The 19,738-nt window shown below is 43.5% G+C and overlaps 1 protein-coding gene across 1 annotated transcript in view; it reads left to right on the top strand.

Moving 5' to 3' along the window:
• DDR2 (discoidin domain receptor tyrosine kinase 2) overlaps nucleotides 1–19,738 on the top strand; it is a 798,230-nt gene that overhangs the window by 479,503 nt on the left and 298,989 nt on the right. The window contains exons 7-10 of the mRNA XM_075321981.1: nucleotides 10,159–10,264; nucleotides 11,760–11,943; nucleotides 18,724–18,967; nucleotides 19,331–19,393. Coding sequence (XP_075178096.1) covers nucleotides 10,159–10,264; nucleotides 11,760–11,943; nucleotides 18,724–18,967; nucleotides 19,331–19,393 — 597 coding nt within the window. The remainder of the gene's footprint in view (nucleotides 1–10,158; nucleotides 10,265–11,759; nucleotides 11,944–18,723; nucleotides 18,968–19,330; nucleotides 19,394–19,738) is intronic.

The following is a 19,738-nucleotide window of genomic DNA, read 5'->3' as shown; positions in this document are numbered from 1 at the left end:
ACGCCCCCCTTTTCAGTTATTTATTTTTTATAAAAGTTTAATATAAGCTATAAATTTGGTTCAACTTTAGGGATGATCGAATACCTCAAATATTCGGCTTCGCAAATATTTGCCGAATAGGTCGCCACTATTCGATTATTCGCAAATATTCGATGTGCAATATTAGTCTATGGGAAACCCGAATAACAACTATTCAGAACTATTCGGGCTTCCCATAGACTTACATTGCGCATCGAATATTCGCATAGCGGCGACCTATTCGTCGGATATTCGCGAAGCCGAATATTTGAAGTATTCGATCATTCCTATTTAACTTCAAAATTGTGTCCCACTGTTGTTGATTCTTCACCATAACATTAAAATTTTTATCTTTATGTTTGAATCCTGAAATGTGGGAAAAGGTTTAAAAAATTCAAGGGGGCCAAATGCTTTCGAAAGGCACTCTAGCTCAAGACAACTAATATAAGAAGTGGTTTCTTCACATTCAAGACAAAATGTCACGTTTATTGACTTCTACACCCTGAGAATTACTCACCCCTTCATGACAATTATCTTAATTACTTACAGTGCTTTGAAAAAGTATTTATACCCTATGAAGTTTTCCACATTTTGTCACATTACACCCACAAACTTAAATGTATATTACTGAGATTTTATGTGATATATACCAATATTAAGTAGCCAGTATTTGTGAATCTAAAGAAAATGATACATGGTTTTCTAAATATTTTAAAAATATAAATCTGAAAATTGTTATATGCATTTGTTTTTAGCCCACCTGAGTCAATACTTTGTAGGACCACAATTCACTGCAATTATTGTTGCAACTCTTTAGGGATACGTCTCTACCAGTTTTGCATATCCAAACTGAATTTTTTCCCATTCTTCTTTTCAAAATAGCTCTATCTCAGTGAGATTGGATGGAAGGTGTCTATGAACAGCAATATTCTAGTCTTGCCATAGATTCTCAATGGGATTTAGGTCTGGATTTTGACTTGGCCATTCACACATGATTAAGTTTTGATCTTAACCCCTATTGTAGCTCTTGCAGTAGGTTTAGGGTCATTGTCCTGCTGGAAGGTGAACCTATGTCCCAGTCTCAAGTCTTTTGCAGCCTCTGACTGGTTTCCTGCAGGATTGTCCTGTATTTAACCCCATCCATCTTCCAATCAATTCTGACCACCTTTGCTATTCTTGTTCAAGAAAAGCATCTCCACAGCATGATGCTGCTTCCACCATGTGTGACGGTGAGTATGGTGTTTTCAGGGTGATGTGCAGTGTTAAGGCTGCTTTACATGCAGCGACATTGCTATTGATGTCGCTAGCGATAGCACCCGCCCCCATCGTTTGTGCATCACTGGCAAATCGCTGCCAGTGGAGAACAATATCGCTGGTACGCATCACACCAACTTACCTTCCTAACAACGTCGCTGTGGCTGCCGAACAAACTCTTTTTTAAGGGGTCGGTTCATTCGGCGTCACAGCGATGTCACACAGCAGGCCATCAATAAAAGCGGAGGGGCGGAGAGCAGCCGCATGAACGTCACTCCCACCTCGTTGCCGGAGGACGCAGGAACACTGTTGTTCGTCGTTTGGTCTCTTCTGACTAGAGCACATTCCTCTACATGTTAGGCTACTTTCACACTTCCGTTGTTTTAAATCCGCCAGGTCCGTTGTTGCGACGCAATAACGGATCCGTCGTTTTTTAGATGTCAACTGAGGCTACTTTCACTCTTCCGTTGTTTTAAATCCGTTAGGTCCGTTGTTGCGTCGCAACAACGGATCCGTCTTTTTTTATGTATTTCACAGGATTCCATTCACTGGAATCCTGTGGAAAAAACTGATCCGTTGCGTCCATTATATCCACTTGGCATCTGTTTTTATGACGGATCCGTCGTGATCCGTTTGTGTTTGGGACAGCCCAATGGGTGTGCCAAACATGCTCAGCATGCTCAGTAGAGCATGATGGAATCCAGCACTGGATTCCATCATGTGATGGATTACCATAGACATCCATTACAGTTCTTGACGGATTGTGACGGAATCCTGCGGAGTGCATTTTTTTGCCTCTCCAAAAAAACGTTAGAGAGAGAGAGAGAGAGAATGAATGAATCCGTCGCACGATGCATGACAACGGAATCCTGCACCATTGACATACATTATGCCTCCTGACGGATTACGACAGAATCCTGACAGGTGCCTCTTTTTGCCGCTACAAAAACGTTGCATTCTGTGTCCCTCCCGCCCGACGGTCAGTCACTAAACGACGCAACACAAAGTCATCAGTCACAATCCGCCACTCATACAAGTCTATGGGAAACAACAGAATCCACCAAACGGATTACCTTGTTTCTCAGAGCGGCAGATTGTGACTGATACAAAATAACGAAAGTGTGAACAAAGCCTGATCCATCACGCAGCGGATGCAATGCAAGGCCATCAGACACAATCCGTCACTAATAGAAGTCTATGGGGAAATAACGGATTCCTGCAAAATATTTTTCAGGATACCGTAATTCCTCAAGGCGACTGATTGTAACTGATGCAAAACAACGAAAGTGTGAAAGCAGCCTTAGCTGTGTTCTCATCATAGCTTTTTCCAAACTGCAGATGGGACTTCTTAAGGCCCCGTCATACGCAGCGATATCGCTAACGAGCGTACCTGCCCCCCGTCATTTGTGCGTCACGGGCAAATTTCAGGTGACGCACAAATGACAGGTAAGCTGTAGTTCGTCCTTCCCGGGGTGTCACACGTAGCGATGTGTGCTGCCTCTGGAACGACGAACAACCTGCGTCCTCAACAATCACCGATTTTTTGAAAAGGAACGATGTGTCAACGATGGACGATTTGGTAAGTATTTTCCATCGTTAGCGACGTCGTTGCGTGTGACACTAACGAGCGACCGCTAACTATGGAAAATCAACGATGGACGATTTGGTAAGTATTTTCCATCGTTAGCGGTCGCTCGTTAGTGTCACCCGCAACGACGTCGCTAATGATGCCGGATGTGCGTCATGGAATCCGTGAGCCCGGCGATATATCATTAGATACATCGCTGCTTGTGACGGGGCCTTAATGGCTTGTTTTCAAAAATGGCTTTCTTCTTGCTACTTTTCTATAAAGGCCAGATTTGTGGCACATACGACTAATAGTTTTCCTATGGACAGATTCTCCCACCTGAGCTGTGGATATCTGCAGCTCCTCCAGAGGGACCATGGGCCTCTTGGTTGCTTCTCTCATTAGTGTTCTCCTTTTTTAGGATACCAGTGTAGGTGGACAGCCATGTCTTAGTAGGTTTGCAGTTTGCAGTTTTGTCACACTCCATCAATTTTTGTATGATGAATCAAACAGATTTACAGTGCTCTAGGAGAGGGTCACAGCTTGAGGTATTTTTCATAATCTAATCCTGCTTTACTCTTCTGCATAACTTTATCCCTGACCTGTCTGGTGTGTTCCTTGGTTTTCATGATGCTGTTTGATCTCTAATGTTCTCAAGCAAACCTCTGGGGCCTTCACAGAACAGCTATAGTTTAAGTGAGAATAAAAAGATACAAAAAAAGACTGACAGTACCCCAATCGTGGGAATAGGTGTGTATCTAATCATAATATATTGACAGAAAAGAAAGGAACAGACACACACTGAAATGCCAAAACTTTAAACTACTGAAAAAGATCTAAAACATTTTTTTAGATGTTTTGCATATAAAAATGCGTTACGAGGGGGACCCGGGGAAGCATGCCAAGATGGGAAATGGACAGCTTCCGCCGGTCAAGGTCCACTGTGCGGTGTAAGGGACCGCTGCTATGGTCAGGAAAGAGTGAGCGGGTTGCTACTAGTGATCGTCTGGAATGTCACAGACGATCTATGTACACCGGTCTGCCCTAACCCGTGAGGGTTGTATGGCATGGATCTCATGGCTCGGTGTACCTGTTGCACGGGGAAGCACAGAGGTGCCCACGCACGTGTGCCAGTGGAAGTCACGAGAATATGGCACGAGGAGCGCACAGAGGTGCCCACGCACGTGTGCTTTCAATAACCAGGTGAGTCCGGTGGAGACTCGAGGAGCTCACCTGGGACAGGAACACGGCCTGTTGAAGGAGATACTGCCAGAGCAGCAAGGCAGGAACACGGCCTGCAAACCAGGTGCTGCCTAAGCAGCAAGGGCCAAGCCCACAAAAGACAATAATGCCTGAGCAGTGGCAGCACGCTGCCAGACATCCAAATATAGAAGGACAGTCGCGCGCCGCCATGAAGGCAGGGGGAGCTTTTAAGGAGGCGTAGCTCCACCCAAGGGCGGGCGCGAGATGGGCGTGACCCAATCAAGATTCAGCACATCACCAGCCTCGTTATCGGGCCGTGTGATATCAGTGAGCGAATCAGAAGACGTCACGTGGGGGCACATGCTCATCTTCCTGCTCTGGGTCATAAAGGCGGGATCCTCGGTTTCACAATGTGCAGAGATAAGGGAAGTCTTGCTGCTTCCCTGAGCATCCATCCTTTGCACACTGTGCAACCTCTCAGACCCTCTGTGATGCTGAGCAGGAGGGCCCGTGGCAGGCAAGGGATGGGAGACCGCTCCATTCTTTGCAAGGGGAGAACCACTAGGTGTCATCCTTCCGCTGCATCTCCGAGGAGGCAACTCCTGCAGACCGTGCAGTCTCCCAGATCTTCGGTGCTGCTGAGCAGGAGGGCTCGTGGCAGACAAGGAATGGGGGACCACCTCATTCCTTGCTACAGGAAAGCCACGAGGTGTAACAAAAAATGTCTATTTCCATACCTGCCCAGTAGCCACGTCATGGCAACCTCATTATACTGGGTCCTACTCTTTCCTACTGCCTCTGTCTGGGTTTTAAAAAAAACCTATATGTATGGGCTACAAGTGCCTACTACTAGAGGATAAAAACAACTGTGGCTAATGGGTAAGGTGGGTGTTGGGGTGCACAGTCAGTCAAATGGACATCACTCCATATTAAACATATAGGGTGTTTCAAAAAGTGGGAAAATGGAGCATATCAAAAGGCAAACTATCTTTAAACAATGGCAGAAACTGGTAACAAAATATTGGGAGATGAAAGAACATACTGTACAGTGGAAAAATTGTAATTTGAATTTGTAAATTGTGCAATATTACTGGAAAATGTATTGTTACCCCTCTATAAATCACTTGTAAGGCCACATCTGGAATATGGGATCCAGTTTTGGGTTCCACACTTTATAAAGGACATTCAGGAGTTACAGTCAGTTCAAAGGCGGGCAACTAGACTACTACAAGGAATGGAAGGACTCCCATATGATGAGGTTGAAAAAGTTAGATATGTTTAGCTTAGAAAAAAGACGTCTCAGAGGAGATCACATTTATATATAGTATATAAAAACATGTGAGGTCAATAGAATGGCACATGACTTATTCCTTCCAAAGGCAATACTAAGGACCAGGGGGCATACACTGCGAGTGGAAGAAGAGTTATTCTGGCAACTAAATAGGAAAGGGTTCTTTACAGTTAGAGCAGTCAGACTGTGGAATGCCCTACCACAAGAGGTAGTAATGGCAGATACTATAACAGCTTTTAAAAAAGGGCTGGATGATTTCCTCAGTACACATAACATTGTTGGTTATAAATGACTTAATGACAAAATGTATAATTAGTGGAGGAAGGTTGAACTAGATGGACCTAGGGCTTTCATCAACCTATGTAACAACTGTGCAGTGAAACTACTCACCACATCCCTAGATGGATACTTTGAGGGGCGTAGCCTACAAAATCTGGGAGCTTTTAAGGCTACTTTCACACTTGCGTTGTTTTCCTTCAGTCACAATCCGCCCTTTTGGAAACCAGCGGAATCCGTTAACGGATCGGTTGCTTCCGCCCAGCGGGAGGAACGCAGCATGCAACTTTTTTTGAGCAGCGGAATCCTTAGGATTTCACTGCGCATGCTTTCTCTGGCTCCCTGCACCCGTAACCAATGTAAATATTGGGTAACCATGCAAAGTGCTTTGCCCGATATTTACCCTGGCCACGTGTGCAGGGAGCCCGACACTTCCCCGCTCGGCTCCGCCCCCTCCTGCACTCCACTCCGCATGTGTATATATACACACACACACACACACACACACTCACACTCACCACCTGTCCTCAGCGCCATGACTCCGCCCCCTCCCGCACTCCACTCTGCATGTATATACACACGCACACACACTCACCTTTCCTCAGCGCCATGGCCCCGCTCAGCTCCACCCCCCGCACACATACTCGGCTGCAGGGAGCGATCAGCTGATCAACCGGCTGCAGGGAGCGATCAGCTGATCACCTGGCGGCCGGCTACTGGAAGCGATCAGCTGATCACCCGGCGGCCGGCTACTGGGAGCGATCAGCTGATCACCCGGTGGCCAGCTACTGGGAGCGATCAGCTGATCACCCGGCGGCCGGCTACTGGGAGCGATCAGCTGATCACCCGGCGGCCGGCTGCAGGGAGCGATCAGCTGATCACCCGGCGGCCGGCTGCAGGGAGCGATCAGCTGATCACCCGGCGGCCGGCTACTGGGAGAGATCAGCTGATCACCCGGCGGCCGGCTGCAGGGAGCAATCAGCTGATCACCCGGCGGCCGGCTGCAGGGAGCGATCAGCTGATCACCCGGCGGCCGGCTACTGGGAGCGATCAGCTGATCACCCGGCGGCCGGCTGCAGGGAGCGATCAGCTGATCACCCGGCGGCCGGCTGCAGGGAGCGATCAGCTGATCACCCGGCGGCCGGCTGCAGGGAGCGATCAGCTGATCACCCGGCGGCCGGCTACTGGGAGAGATCAGCTGATCACCCGGCGGCCGGCTGCAGGGAGCAATCAGCTGATCACCCGGCGGCCGGCTGCAGGGAGCGATCAGCTGATCACCCGGCGGCCGGCTACTGGGAGCGATCAGCTGATCGTTCACAATAGTCTGCCGCAGGTAAAACTGTACACAAAAAAAAAAAAAGGATTCCGTTGTTTTGCAGCATCCGTTGCATCCGTTGTGCCACTATATGCAACACATCCGTTGCATCCGTCACACAACGCAATGCAACGGATACCGTTCAAAGCAAGTGTGAAACTAGAATTACTGTACTAATATCTTAAGGACTCTGAAAATGTAACATGTCAGCCAAAAACTATTACATTTTACATTAAATCTATGTTACAAAAACGAAAATTTAGCTTTTTTTCTTTAAAGACGCTCTCCCATCAAAGTTTTTATTCTCTTAATATATTGCAGTCATCATCTTATATAGCACTCTGTACTTACAATTGATCATTTTGCTTTTTATCCAGGTACGGTAATTGTTCTCTCTTCAATTAGGTCTATGACATCACGTGATTAAAAACTGACTAGATAAATCTTTCTAAGTTCTATGTAGAAACAGGAAGTCTCTTTTCCCAGCATGAGTCATCACTGCAAAATTCTTAATAGGGGAAAGAGGAAGTAGCAGGGTCATGAGTTGAAGAGAAGAATGATTCTTGCAGGGAAAAGAGACTTTCATTGTCTATATAAAGCAGAGAAAATTTATCTGGATAGACGGGCAAAATGAGCAATTAGAAGTACACAGTGCCACATAATATGACGATTCCAATATATTAAGAGGATACAATCTGTGATGGAAGTGCTTCTTTAAAGGGAAACTGTCACCAGGTTTCCTCCCCCCCCATCTGTGAGCAGCATAATGTAAGGGCAGAGACCCTGATTCCAGCGATGTGTCACGTACTGACCTGTTTGTTGTCATTTTGAAAAAATCAATTGTTTTCCCTGCTGTGGATCTAGCAGTTATACAGAGCTCATGAATATGCTGGACTACCTGGCAGCAGGACAAGTAGTCCTGTAATGATAATCTACTGCTGATTAACAAGTGATTTTATGAAAACTGCACTAAACAGCCCAGTAAGTGACACATCACTGGAATCAAGATCTCTGCCTCTACAGTATGCTGCTCTCAGATTAGGTGTTAAGAACCTTTTGACAGATTGCCTTTAAGTCCTACCATGAAAAGAAATAGCAGTTTTCTACCACATATTGGCAGGAGAAAATATGTAGCAAAATGGGGTGAGCCCTTATGAAAATGAGAAATTAATGCAAGGTCATACATTTGAAATGGCCCCTCCACAGGCCTCAGGGCCCCCAATCTCCCTCTGATTTAACTGTAAATATCCCAACTCTGGGTTGGCTCTATGACGATTTGCTTACATTCAGTCAAGTGCCGACTAGATGTGCTTGTCCTCGCTCAATACAAGTGGTAGAGGACAGAGGACATCTTGTGGAAATATGGATGGAGGTATGCAAATTGCACACTTATGGTGACCTGATTGTCCGCTCTTACCAGCAACACTGGAGATTCCTGACAGTATGTGGTGTGTGCTGTAAGGATTCAGAAGTCTGCAGTCAGAGGAGGGACTGAAGGATTTTACTGCACAACCCCTTTAAAAGGAAGCTATAATCAGAAAATAAATGTATTTTTAAAATAATGTTTTGTTTTTGCATATCACAATCTATATTAAAAAATAAATAAGTTTCACTCTGACCACAGGGGCTTTTCTACTTTAGCTTCCTATTGTTTCGGATCTTTGCCATATCTTTTTTTTTTAAGTGTCACTGGGCGTATGGAAAGTCATTGAGCAGGAAGGGGGAGCAGGTCGACTGTGACATCACCTATAGTGAATGGTGGATGCTGTGTAATCAGCTGTATATAGAAGTGTTTACCTGCCATTGCAATCCTGCCTCATATAGCGATTACCAGAAAGGTACATGTGTACGGCCTACTGGCCAGGGTGATTTTTCTATAATGATTGGAAGATGAAAAAAAAAATGCCAAAATGTTTTTAAAGTTATCACCTTTCAGCGAGTTTCCGTTTTTTGTTTTTGTTTTTTCCTCTCTTTTTTCAGCCATAACTACTTTTTTATTCCATCTATATAGCCATATGGGGGCTTGTTTTTTGTAGGATGAGTTGTACTCTGCCGGCATTCACAGGAAATACATCAGAGACTGGGGGTCATCTGACCCTGCGCTTCCATACCAACACATTGGCAGCATGTGAATGTGCCATCGATTGTGGCGGGGAACAGCACGATCCCTGCCAGAGAGTGTTACATCACACAGTCAGAATTTGACAGCGCGATCTAAGGGGGCATCAGGTGCAGGTGGATCTCAGATCCACCCACGCCTTCTTTGCCTCACGTCTGCTGATCAGAGTAGCGGACATGTGCAGGGATGGCCATAGGTTCCGCCCACGGTTAATAGAGGAAGGTGACCTAGGACGTATATATACGTCCTAGGCCGTGAAGGGGTTAAACATACATGTAGCACAAAAACCCAGTTAAAACAATGGGTCATTTTCTGATGATTGCTTCTCTTTAAGAACAAAAGGAGGACAGGTACAGGACACTGCAGCAAACTAAACCCTTTACATGTATATATATTATACACAATTTACAGTACGTGGGGACTATGAGGCTGTACCCATTATAGGATGTGAGATTGCAACATTTATAGGAAACAAATCTAGAAATGTTTTCTATTGCCAAATCTTCTAATAAGGATGATTTTTCCACAAGCTTTTAACTTGTCAAATTCACTGTCATTTCAATCATAATAAGAGGAGAAAAAGGGGTTAAACCCGCGTAATCCGCCAAATAAGATGTAAAGATGTTGATAGATTAAGCACTCTTTTATTCCATAGGTCTACGCGTTTCAAGGTACAGAGACCTCTTCCTCAGGACCAGAAAATCAACTTGTCCTGAGGAAGAGGTCTCTGTACCTTGAAACGCATAGACCTATGGAATAAAAGAGTGATTAATCTGTCAACATCTCTACATCATATTTGGCGGATTGCGCGGGTTTAACCCCTTTTTCTTCTTTTATACTGAAGGCTTCTGCACGTGGGGCCGCGGCAGCCGCCATTATCCTATGCTATCTATGGTGGTTGTGACCCTTCACAACCATTTTGGGTAAGTGGATTAATTTACATTACTAACCTGTTATTTATCAGGTAAAGCCCTATTAGCGCTTCTTTTTTCTAGCACTATTATTTCAATCATAATATATTTGTATATAAACATTCTAGCTGTGTATTATACACAACTCTGTATCACTGGTAATCAAACACAAGTCATATTTGATGTTACTACCTTTATGTTTAGATGGATTAGTATCATACAACTCTCCGTCTGGCCAGCAGTTCCTTTTACCTGAGGGACAGGTTGTTAACCTTAATGATACCATTTATGATGGAGCGGTTGGATACAGGTGAGTTTTATATTTATCTGGTAGGTTAGAGAGCATGAACTAATATCTTTCATAGCAATTATTCTACTTCTTTAAATGAAACAATATAACAATAACACTGAATAAACTATTTTTCAATACATCTGACTGCTACTGTCCTGTAATGCAAAAAACGTTCATATATTAACCAGCGGCTACAAAGTATTTACTGTTTAGTCATTATACAAATGGTAAGAAACGTAAATGTAGCCTCAGTGAAATGTGCAAATCCTATAATGTATGAGCAAAAGACATAGAAACAAATGTTACACCAAAATAAAAAAGGTATAACGGTCAGTATACAGACACCAAGGCTTTAGTGCCACCATTGTTTTTGCTACATTAAGAGTAATGAAAAAAGCTCCAGTTAATTAGATATGAAAACATGTTAATTTTAAGAAACAAGAATAAAAAACTATTTAACTTTCATGCAAAGTACATATGTTCATATTTAACCTTATCCTGCAAATGGTCTAACCAGTTTATGCAGGAGATATACTGTATATCTATAATGATTAGCATGGGCACAGGAGATGTGACATCCATGGCGGGTGCCGGCTGTAACATACAGCCATGCTCCTGCTGCAAGGGCTGAGACCAGACATAGTGCAGACCTCAGCACTCGAATTGCTCATCTGCCGCTGTTAGTAGTGACAGCAGCATGTAAGGGATCTGACAAAAGGAGATTGCTCCATTTGTCAGCTTATTGGAGCCCCGCAATGCGATTGCAGGGTCCTGTGGCTGTTATAGCAACAAAGGGTAACTGTCAGTCAAAGGCTTATAGCGCATTGTAAATACATAAGTACAAGTGTATTATCTATGCAAACTCAGGATGACATTTCAAGTCTCCTTAAGGAAATTGGTATTGCAAAAAAGAATAAGAAAAAAAAATATTTTTATTGGAATGAAAAATAAAATTAATAAAATAACAGATTTAAAAGTATAAAATTGGCTTATCTGCAAAAAAAATAAAAATTAAAAAAAACAGCTCCCAGAAAAAGTCACATTTCTGGCGCATTTGCACTGACCTGTACTAGGAAGTGGTATTAATTTTTATCCTATACAATGAATGCCCCAAAAAAGAAGGATAAAGAAAAAAAGTCTTTAATTGCAGTTTTTGTTAATTTTGGCTCAAAAATGTAATTAAAAAAAGATGAAAATTCATAAATATCCCAAAATTGGACCAATAAAAACTACAGCTCTATACACACAAATAGGCCCTGAAATCAGTTCTATACATATGAAAATGAAAAAGTTACAGCTCTTACAATATGATGACCACATAACAAGAAAATCTGCCTTTTCATGCTACAGAGATAAAAGCATGTTCTATGGGAGAAGGTCTCCATAATGTCTGGGAACACAATACGCCAATGTGCCGCCTGAAGAATCTAGTGTTAAATGCACAGTTTTTGCTATTGCATCTCACGATTCCTGGAGATTACTCAGTAGTTATTTCTTTTCATGCCCATTGTAGTATGACTGAAGGACTCGGACAACTGACTGATGGAGTATCCGGACTGGATGATTTCACGCTGACTCACGAGTACCACATGTGGCCTGGATATGATTATGTTGGTTGGAGCAATGAAAGTTTTCCTAATGGATATGTGGAAATTATGTTTGAATTTGACCGAATAAGAAATTTCACAACAATGAAGGTCTTTCTACATTTTATTATATTTGAATGAATTGTTTATTTATTAGACAAATTTAAGTAACAATGTAATTAATTTGGACACATATTTTTTGAAAATTACCGTATTTTTCGCTTTATAAGACGCACCAGATTATAAGACGCACCCTCAAATTTGGTGAAGGAATAGAGAATTTTTTTTAATAAATGGGGTCCGTCTTATAATGCCAGTGTCCGTCTAACAAATCATATAGAGAATATGTCCCTCATAGCCCCCCATCCTAAAATTAGCCCCCTTAATATGGATATGGCCACCTTATATTGATTATAGCCCCCCGTGGCTGACACCCACGGCCCCCGTGGCATGGCACACACGGCCCCCTGTGGAAGGCACACACTGCCCCCTGTGGAAGGCACACACTGCCCCCTGTGGAAGTCACACACTGCCCCCTGTGGATGGCACACACAGCCCCCTGTGGATGGCACACACTGCCCCCTGTGGATGGCACACACAGCCCCCTGTGGAAGGCACACACTGCCCCCTGTGGATGGCACACATGGCCCCCTGTGGAAGGCACACACTGCCCCCTGTGGATGGCACACACGGCCCCCTGTGAATGGCACACACTGCCCCCTGTGGAAGGCACACACGGCCCCCTGTGGAAGGCACACACTGCCCCCTGTATAAGGCACACACTGCCCCCTGTGGATGGCACACACGGCCCCCTGTGGATGGCACACACTGCCCCCTGTGGAAGGCACACACAGCCCCCTGTGGAAGGCACACACTGCCCCCTGTGGAAGGCACACACTGCCCCCTGTGGAAGGCACACACTGCCCCCTGTGGATGGCACACACGGCCCCCTGTGGATGGCACACACTGCCCCCTGTGGATGGCACACACGGCCCCCTGTGGAAGGCACACATGGCCCCCTGTGGAAGGCACACACTGCCCCCTGTGGATGGCACACACGGCCTCATGCTACTGCTTTTAGGAAAATAAACTCTTTCCTTACCTTCTCCAGCACTGTCTTGTCTCGTGACTCCCTCCTCGGGGTTGAGCTCCGGCCTCCTGCATTTCCTGGTTCAGGGTCCCGGTCATGTGATCGGCACAGCAGTGTGACATCTCTGCATGCATGTTCACAGCAGCAGGAGGGAGACTGGGCAGACATGCTGGAGGAGGTGAGTAAAGAGTTTATTATTTTTCTATGGGCAGCAGCATGGGGGCCATATCTAACACAGGGGGAGGGGGCATGTGCGATCAAAGGTAAGCACAGGCAGAAAATATGCGCAGCTCCCCCAGCCCATCGCCGCGGTGCAGTTTCAGCACCATGGTGATGGACAGCGGCTGTGCATATTATATGAGCGGCTGCAGGAGATCAAACGCTGCTGCCCGCAGCTTCAAAAGCCTCTACCAGCCCTCCCAGCAGCCCCCAGCACCGATCCAGAGCGGCCCCCACCTCCCCTGGACCCTGCAGTATATAATCCGTATATTCGGTTTATAAGACGCACCCCCTACTTTCCCCCAAAATTTGGGGGAACAAAAGTGCGTCTTATAAAGCGAAAAATACGATTGCGTTATGGGAAGACTTGTGAGGAAAGCGGATTTGTCACCAGATTTCTCAATTTAAACTGCATACAATATTAAATATACTGTATCTTATATATACCTCTGTACCATCATTGGTGATGAGCTGTCACATGGCTATTGGGTTCGCTGAACCATCACAGACTAAAAAAAAAAATCGGGTTCTTCAGCCAAACTTGACCATGAACTTTACACTGAACAATGAACCCCATACAAGTCAAAGGGGACAAGCAGTTCTGGGCTGTAAAATGGCCATGATAAGAACTAGGGGGTTACAAATGGAAGTTAAATGGTAGTAAGAGTAGGATAGTTATACATTCCGTGTTTCCCGGAGGATCACACATTCATGAAAATTCACTGCTTCCCCCGTTCACCCTCTGTGCCAGTGTCTGTGACTTGTTGGAGACTGCTAAACACACCCCCACCCTGTGTCCACATCTGTGATTGGTTGCAGTTTGCTGTATGATAGTGTGAAAAGGAAGTGAATAAATATTTTTTAAAAAATAACTTAGGCTCCCAACATATTTTGATAGCCAGCATCGGTAAAACAACAGCTACAGGATGCAGCCCCCACCTGTGAGCTTTACTGTGGCTTGATATCAAAATAGTAAAAAAAGGAATAGGGCACCCCCCATTTTTGATATCCAGTCATAATAAAGCAGACAAAAGGGGGCTGGTATTATCAGGATGGGAGGAGCCATGGATATTTCCAGCCCCCAGTCATAAAATACTAGCTCATAGCTGCCCAGAATTGGCACATCACATTAGATGTCCCAATCCTGGCACTTTACCCGGCTCATCCCAATTGCCCTGGTGCGGTGGCAATTGAGGTAATAGAAAGGGTTAAGGTCAGCTGTGATTTGTCAAAAATCAGAGTTGCCACTAAGCTCTGGATTATTAATGGGAGGCATCTATGAGACACCCCTATTAATAAGCCTGTAAGTGAAAATAAACACAAAACACAGAGGAAAAATAGTTTATTTAAAATAAGATAAACACACCTTCTTTCACCCTTTTATTAACCCCCAAAACATCCTTGCAGATCTGACATAATCCATACGAAGTCACACGACGAACCCAGCTCTGCTACATACTGACATCGCAGTGTGCGGGCAGGTTAGAGAATATTACCACCCAATGTGGCTTCAAACTGACACTGAGCCGCAGCTGTGATTGGTGACATCACTCATGAGTTTACCTGAGGCCCCCAACCTGTGACCGCAGGTAAACTCACCTCAGGTGAACTCATTGATCTCAGTGATCTCACCTCAGGTGAACTCATTGAGTTCAATGAGACCTGCATCACCTGGCAGAAAACCACTTTTCTTTTTGCCAAGAGATGCAGATTTTGTGCTGGAATTTATTCAGTCCTCACCAGCCTGAGAATATCATCCAACCCAGCTGTCTGCTTCATCTTGGCTTGGTATCAAAATTTGGATGGGGCTGAACATAATTTTTTTTAAATTATTTAGTTAAATAATTAAAAAAAGCCACATGGGGTTCCTGTTATTTTGATACACAGCCAAGATATTGCGCACAGTGGGGGCAGCAGCCTGTTGTCGTCTGCTTTATCTGCGCTGGGCATCAATATACGGGTGACCCTAGGTCATTTATTTATTTACTTATTTTTACACTTCACTAAGGCAGACAGCCTCTGTGAGGACAACCAATCAGAGATGCCAGCAGTCTTACTGCAGCCAATCACAGATGCTGTCACAGATCCCAGATGGGGGGGGCAGGAGAAGCAGTGAATATGCATGATATGCAATGAGCGGACTGGTAAGTATGTACTGCTTTAACCATTCTGCTTACTTCTTGTTTTTTCACTGATTTCCCTGGCCAACAACAGCCATGCCAATAGGTTACATGGCTGTGATGGAGTCGGAAGTGCTCACACCAAAAAAGCTTGCTGATTTGCTGCTCTGCAACTTTTCAACAAGCTTTATTCTGATGAAAAATCCAAACAGGAACCAGACATATAGGTAAAGGTCTGTGCTCGGGTCCAGGACCATGAGACATGGTGTCCAGTATGGACCCCAAACTTTACAATTTGAGTTCACTCATCCCTAGCCACCACCGATCATTCATGCAGGTAGATTGGGCACCCATTACTGGTAAAGTTTGACTCTGGAGTTACAGGTTGTAGAGCAAGGGGAACGAAGATATTAATTTTTTTACATATATTCCAAAAGAGTAGGCTGTGCTTATAAAAATATACAAGATTTTAGAAAAGGGAACAATACAATACAATATAGACAATTACATAAAATAAAAGGGGTAAATAAAAGAAAATTACAACACTTGAGTCACTGAAATTGCTCAGATATATGTGAGGTACTCCTTAAAGAAGTGGTTCACCCATATTTGTTATTTGAAAGATCGATATTATGTTGAGAAACTATGTTTCTCTCAAATACCTTATGTTGGCAATAGTGCCTGTGAGGGGCGCTATTGCAGTCCGCTCTTCCCCATCGCTTGACCCCTGGGCTCCGTGACTTTGGGGATCTGGTGATGTCACGTCAACTTCCTGATCACATGACATCACCATGGCCGGCCCCAATCCTCCTGAGTCACTGGGCTGTGGGCAGTGTTTCACTGCTCATCACAGCTCAGCATATCTCCTGCTTGCAGCGCTTTCCTGTGAGGGTGGGAAGAGCTAGGAGCTGATGGACTGTCACGCTGGGCTGTGCTGAGCAGTGAAACATTGCCCACAACCAATCACTCATGAAGACTGCGGCTGGCCGCGGTGATGTCAGGTCAGCAGGAAGTTGACATGACATCACCGGATCCCCGAGGTCACGGAGCCCAGGGGTCAGTCGATGGGGAAGAGAGGTCCACAATAGCGCCACTCACAGGCACTTTTGCCAACATAAGGTATTTGAGAGAAACATTGTTTCTCAACATAATATCGATCTAGCAAATAATAAGAAAATGTGGAAGAACCCTACCTGGTGATGTATCCTTGTGGCATTGTTCAAAGCAAAAATGTGGTGTGTACTTTTTATTAACACCATGCATCTCCCCTCTGGTGACCTATGACAGGGCTCGATATGGGATGTGGCTTCAGCTACCAGAAAATTATGAAACTCCAATCTCCAAGATATTTTGGCCCCTGGGGGTCACAGGCGGATGATATTACCATAATCTTTCCTATCATGACTTTACCTGTTCATAGCTAGGAAACATGATGTGGCCAGTATCATCTAGTTCCTAGATATTAATTTGAGGATCATGCTCTGACCTCACAATTATGAGAAAACATTCATGTTCTTCCCCTGATGACCGCAGTACCAAAAATGTACCTCCCATAACCGTACGACCTATGCACACCCTGATATTTATAACTGTATGCGGGTGACTAGTGGCTAGGACCCTGGCTAAAGTGGACAGCTTGCTTCTGTTAAGGGCTATTCTCTCCACACTTATGTACACAAAACTCAGACTGACTGTCATTCTTAAAAAGTATTAATTATTTGTCCATGCCAGGGAGTCCTATCTCCAATGAACAGTCCTGTCTCTAGTAAATTCATTTTTCTCTCCTCATCATTTATAATTGATCTTATGTTTTCAGTGTGTTGGCGGGATGTATGTCCTTTGTCAGAGAGACATCTCATGAATTTATAATTTTTTCCTTGACACCTGCATAAAACCTAGTGAAGAAGAAATGAATTTTTAATTCTGATATAAATGATAATTAAAGGTAACCAATCACCAGGATGTTTATATTTAACCTAAAGCCAGTGCTATACTGGCACTATCCGCCTGATTCTCTACGTGCTTTTAGTGGTCAGCTTGGATGTATAGGTTTTGAAATCCAAGAAAGTAAAGTTTATAAAATCATCAGCTTCTTGAGTGACAGCAGCTGAGGATCAGATAATATCTGGGGGGGTATTCAGAGTTATCCCCTCCCCCTGTTGAAATTATCATAAGTATTATACAATTGACCTAGCAGGATCTGTGGTGAGGTGATATCTATGTGACCAGAACGGGCGTGGCCTCAGCCAACAAAGCTGATATCAGGAAGCAACATTTTTTTGTTGGCTGAGACCCCACCCCTTCTGGTCACATGGATATGACCTCACCACAGGTCCTGCTAGGTCGATAGAATTAGCATAAACATTATACAAACAGGGGGAGGGGATAACTCTAAATACCCCTAAGATATTATCTAATTCTCAGCTGCTGTCACTCAAGAAGCTGATGACTTTATAAGTTTTATTTTCTTGGATTTCAGAACCTAAACATCCGAGCTGACAACTAAAGGTATGTATAGAATCAGCCTGATAGTGCCAGGATAGCACTGGCTTTAGGTTATATAGGAAAATCCTGGTGATTGGTTCCCTTTAATATGTTGCTTAGAAGATATATAGATACTTTAGTGGAATAAAATACATCAACAAAAACAGGCACAAATGTATTTATAAATGTCAGCTATTGTGAAAACTATACATCCCACCATTTGGGTTCTACATAATTCAGTCAAAGTCATCTGCACAAGGGAGTTTGCCATGTACCTTAATTTAATAACGCTATTTCAGTGGATGCATTTCTCTATGTACAATGATACATGATTTAAAAACCCTTGACTTGCCTCACCATTGTACGTCACTAAATATGTTATTTGTATACAACTTGAATGCATGTCAATTTAATTGTGTTAATGACTAAGGACCCGATTCATTGTTGCATATGTACCAGTTTTTTTTTTTTTGTTTTTTTTGGTATTCTGCACTTTTTTTTCTTTGAACCTAATTCATTATTCATTTTGCAGCTTTTTTGAAGTCCATTTGAGTTTTAATTTGCCCTTTGGGCAGTGTTTGGGGTTTATAGATGGTTTCAACTTTTAAAAAAGCCACATAATGTGTTGCAAATATACTGCAGTACACTGCTGGATGGATTCTATATACGCCGGAAATGTTTGTGCACATTTTACAATATTTTGCAATGCTTGGGACTTTTTTGCTTTAAAAAGTTGTAACAACAATAATTTTTTCAAAACTCATGAACCATGTGCACCATCTTGATGAATTTGATGCAAAACAAATCCATTGGTGAATACTACAAGAAAAAATATGACTTATGAAGACTCTGCAAATGATGATTTGTGGGCAAATCAATTTTGAAATGACATTGAAAATTAAATAAATGGAAATGTTTTTTTTTTAATTCATGAAAATACATTTTGAGCTGTAAAAACATTGCCTCTGTACTTTGCAGGTTCATTGCAACAACATGTTCTCAAAGGGTGTGAAGATCTTCAAGGAAGTGCAGTGTTTCTTTAGATCAGAAGCAAATGAGTGGGAAGCAAATTCTGTCATTTCTCTCTTGATAATGGATGATGCCAATCCCAGTGCCCGCTATGTTACAGTGCAACTTAATAACCATATGGCCAGGGCTATCAAGTGCCAGTATTATTTTGCCGATTCTTGGATGATGTTTAGTGAGATTACCTTCCAGTCTGGTAAGTAATAAGAACACAATCTGTTTTGCTAATAAAGGTTCTTCTAGAGTTTAAAAATGTGTTATTTTCCACAGGTCCTTAAACATTCAATTTTCAGGGTTCCCTTGTTTCACTTGTAGAAGTTACAAATCAAGCATTCACCGCTGTTGAGTGTGTTGGGGTGTCCTCTCCTAAACGAGGCCTTGGCACTCATATTCACCAGCAAGAGGTGTTAGGGAATATATAGTGAACATAGAGTTGGTTAGACTGAACAAATTCTCTACTTTTTTTTTAATTTATTTATTTTTTCTTTTTTAAATCTCCAAAAGTATATGTAAAAGTATTTCATCATGTTTCACCAATATGTTTCCTCAATGTCAACAGATGCTGCCATGTACAACAATTCATTAAGTCCTCCGCGGCCGGCTAGTGTTCCAACTACATATGGTATGTTGATATAAATGTGTAATCTCAAAATTGTCAAGAAAGTCAATATTAGGTGAAGATTGTTGAGGGAAGGCAATAATATGATACCTTAAAGTGTATCACTTCCATTTTTTCACCATTTCCGATGATGTTTTGTTTGAAACGTCAAGCATGCATAGGGGAGTCTTAAGGAGAACGTCATCACTTTGATCGCTCAGTGGACTGTTGCTGCACTATACTGTCCCCCCCCCCCTTGTTTCAATGTCTCTTCCTCCTTGAATAAGAATGTCAGTAGTGACGGGACTAGCCTGTTCTGCCCTAGTCTGACTGTTCTACTACTCCATGTGACCTCTCTTCTTTCTGGCG

This window comes from Anomaloglossus baeobatrachus, chromosome 8, assembly GCF_048569485.1.
Source record: "Anomaloglossus baeobatrachus isolate aAnoBae1 chromosome 8, aAnoBae1.hap1, whole genome shotgun sequence".
Taxonomy (NCBI): domain Eukaryota; kingdom Metazoa; phylum Chordata; class Amphibia; order Anura; family Aromobatidae; genus Anomaloglossus; species Anomaloglossus baeobatrachus.
This window is presented reverse-complemented; position numbering and strand designations above follow the sequence as displayed.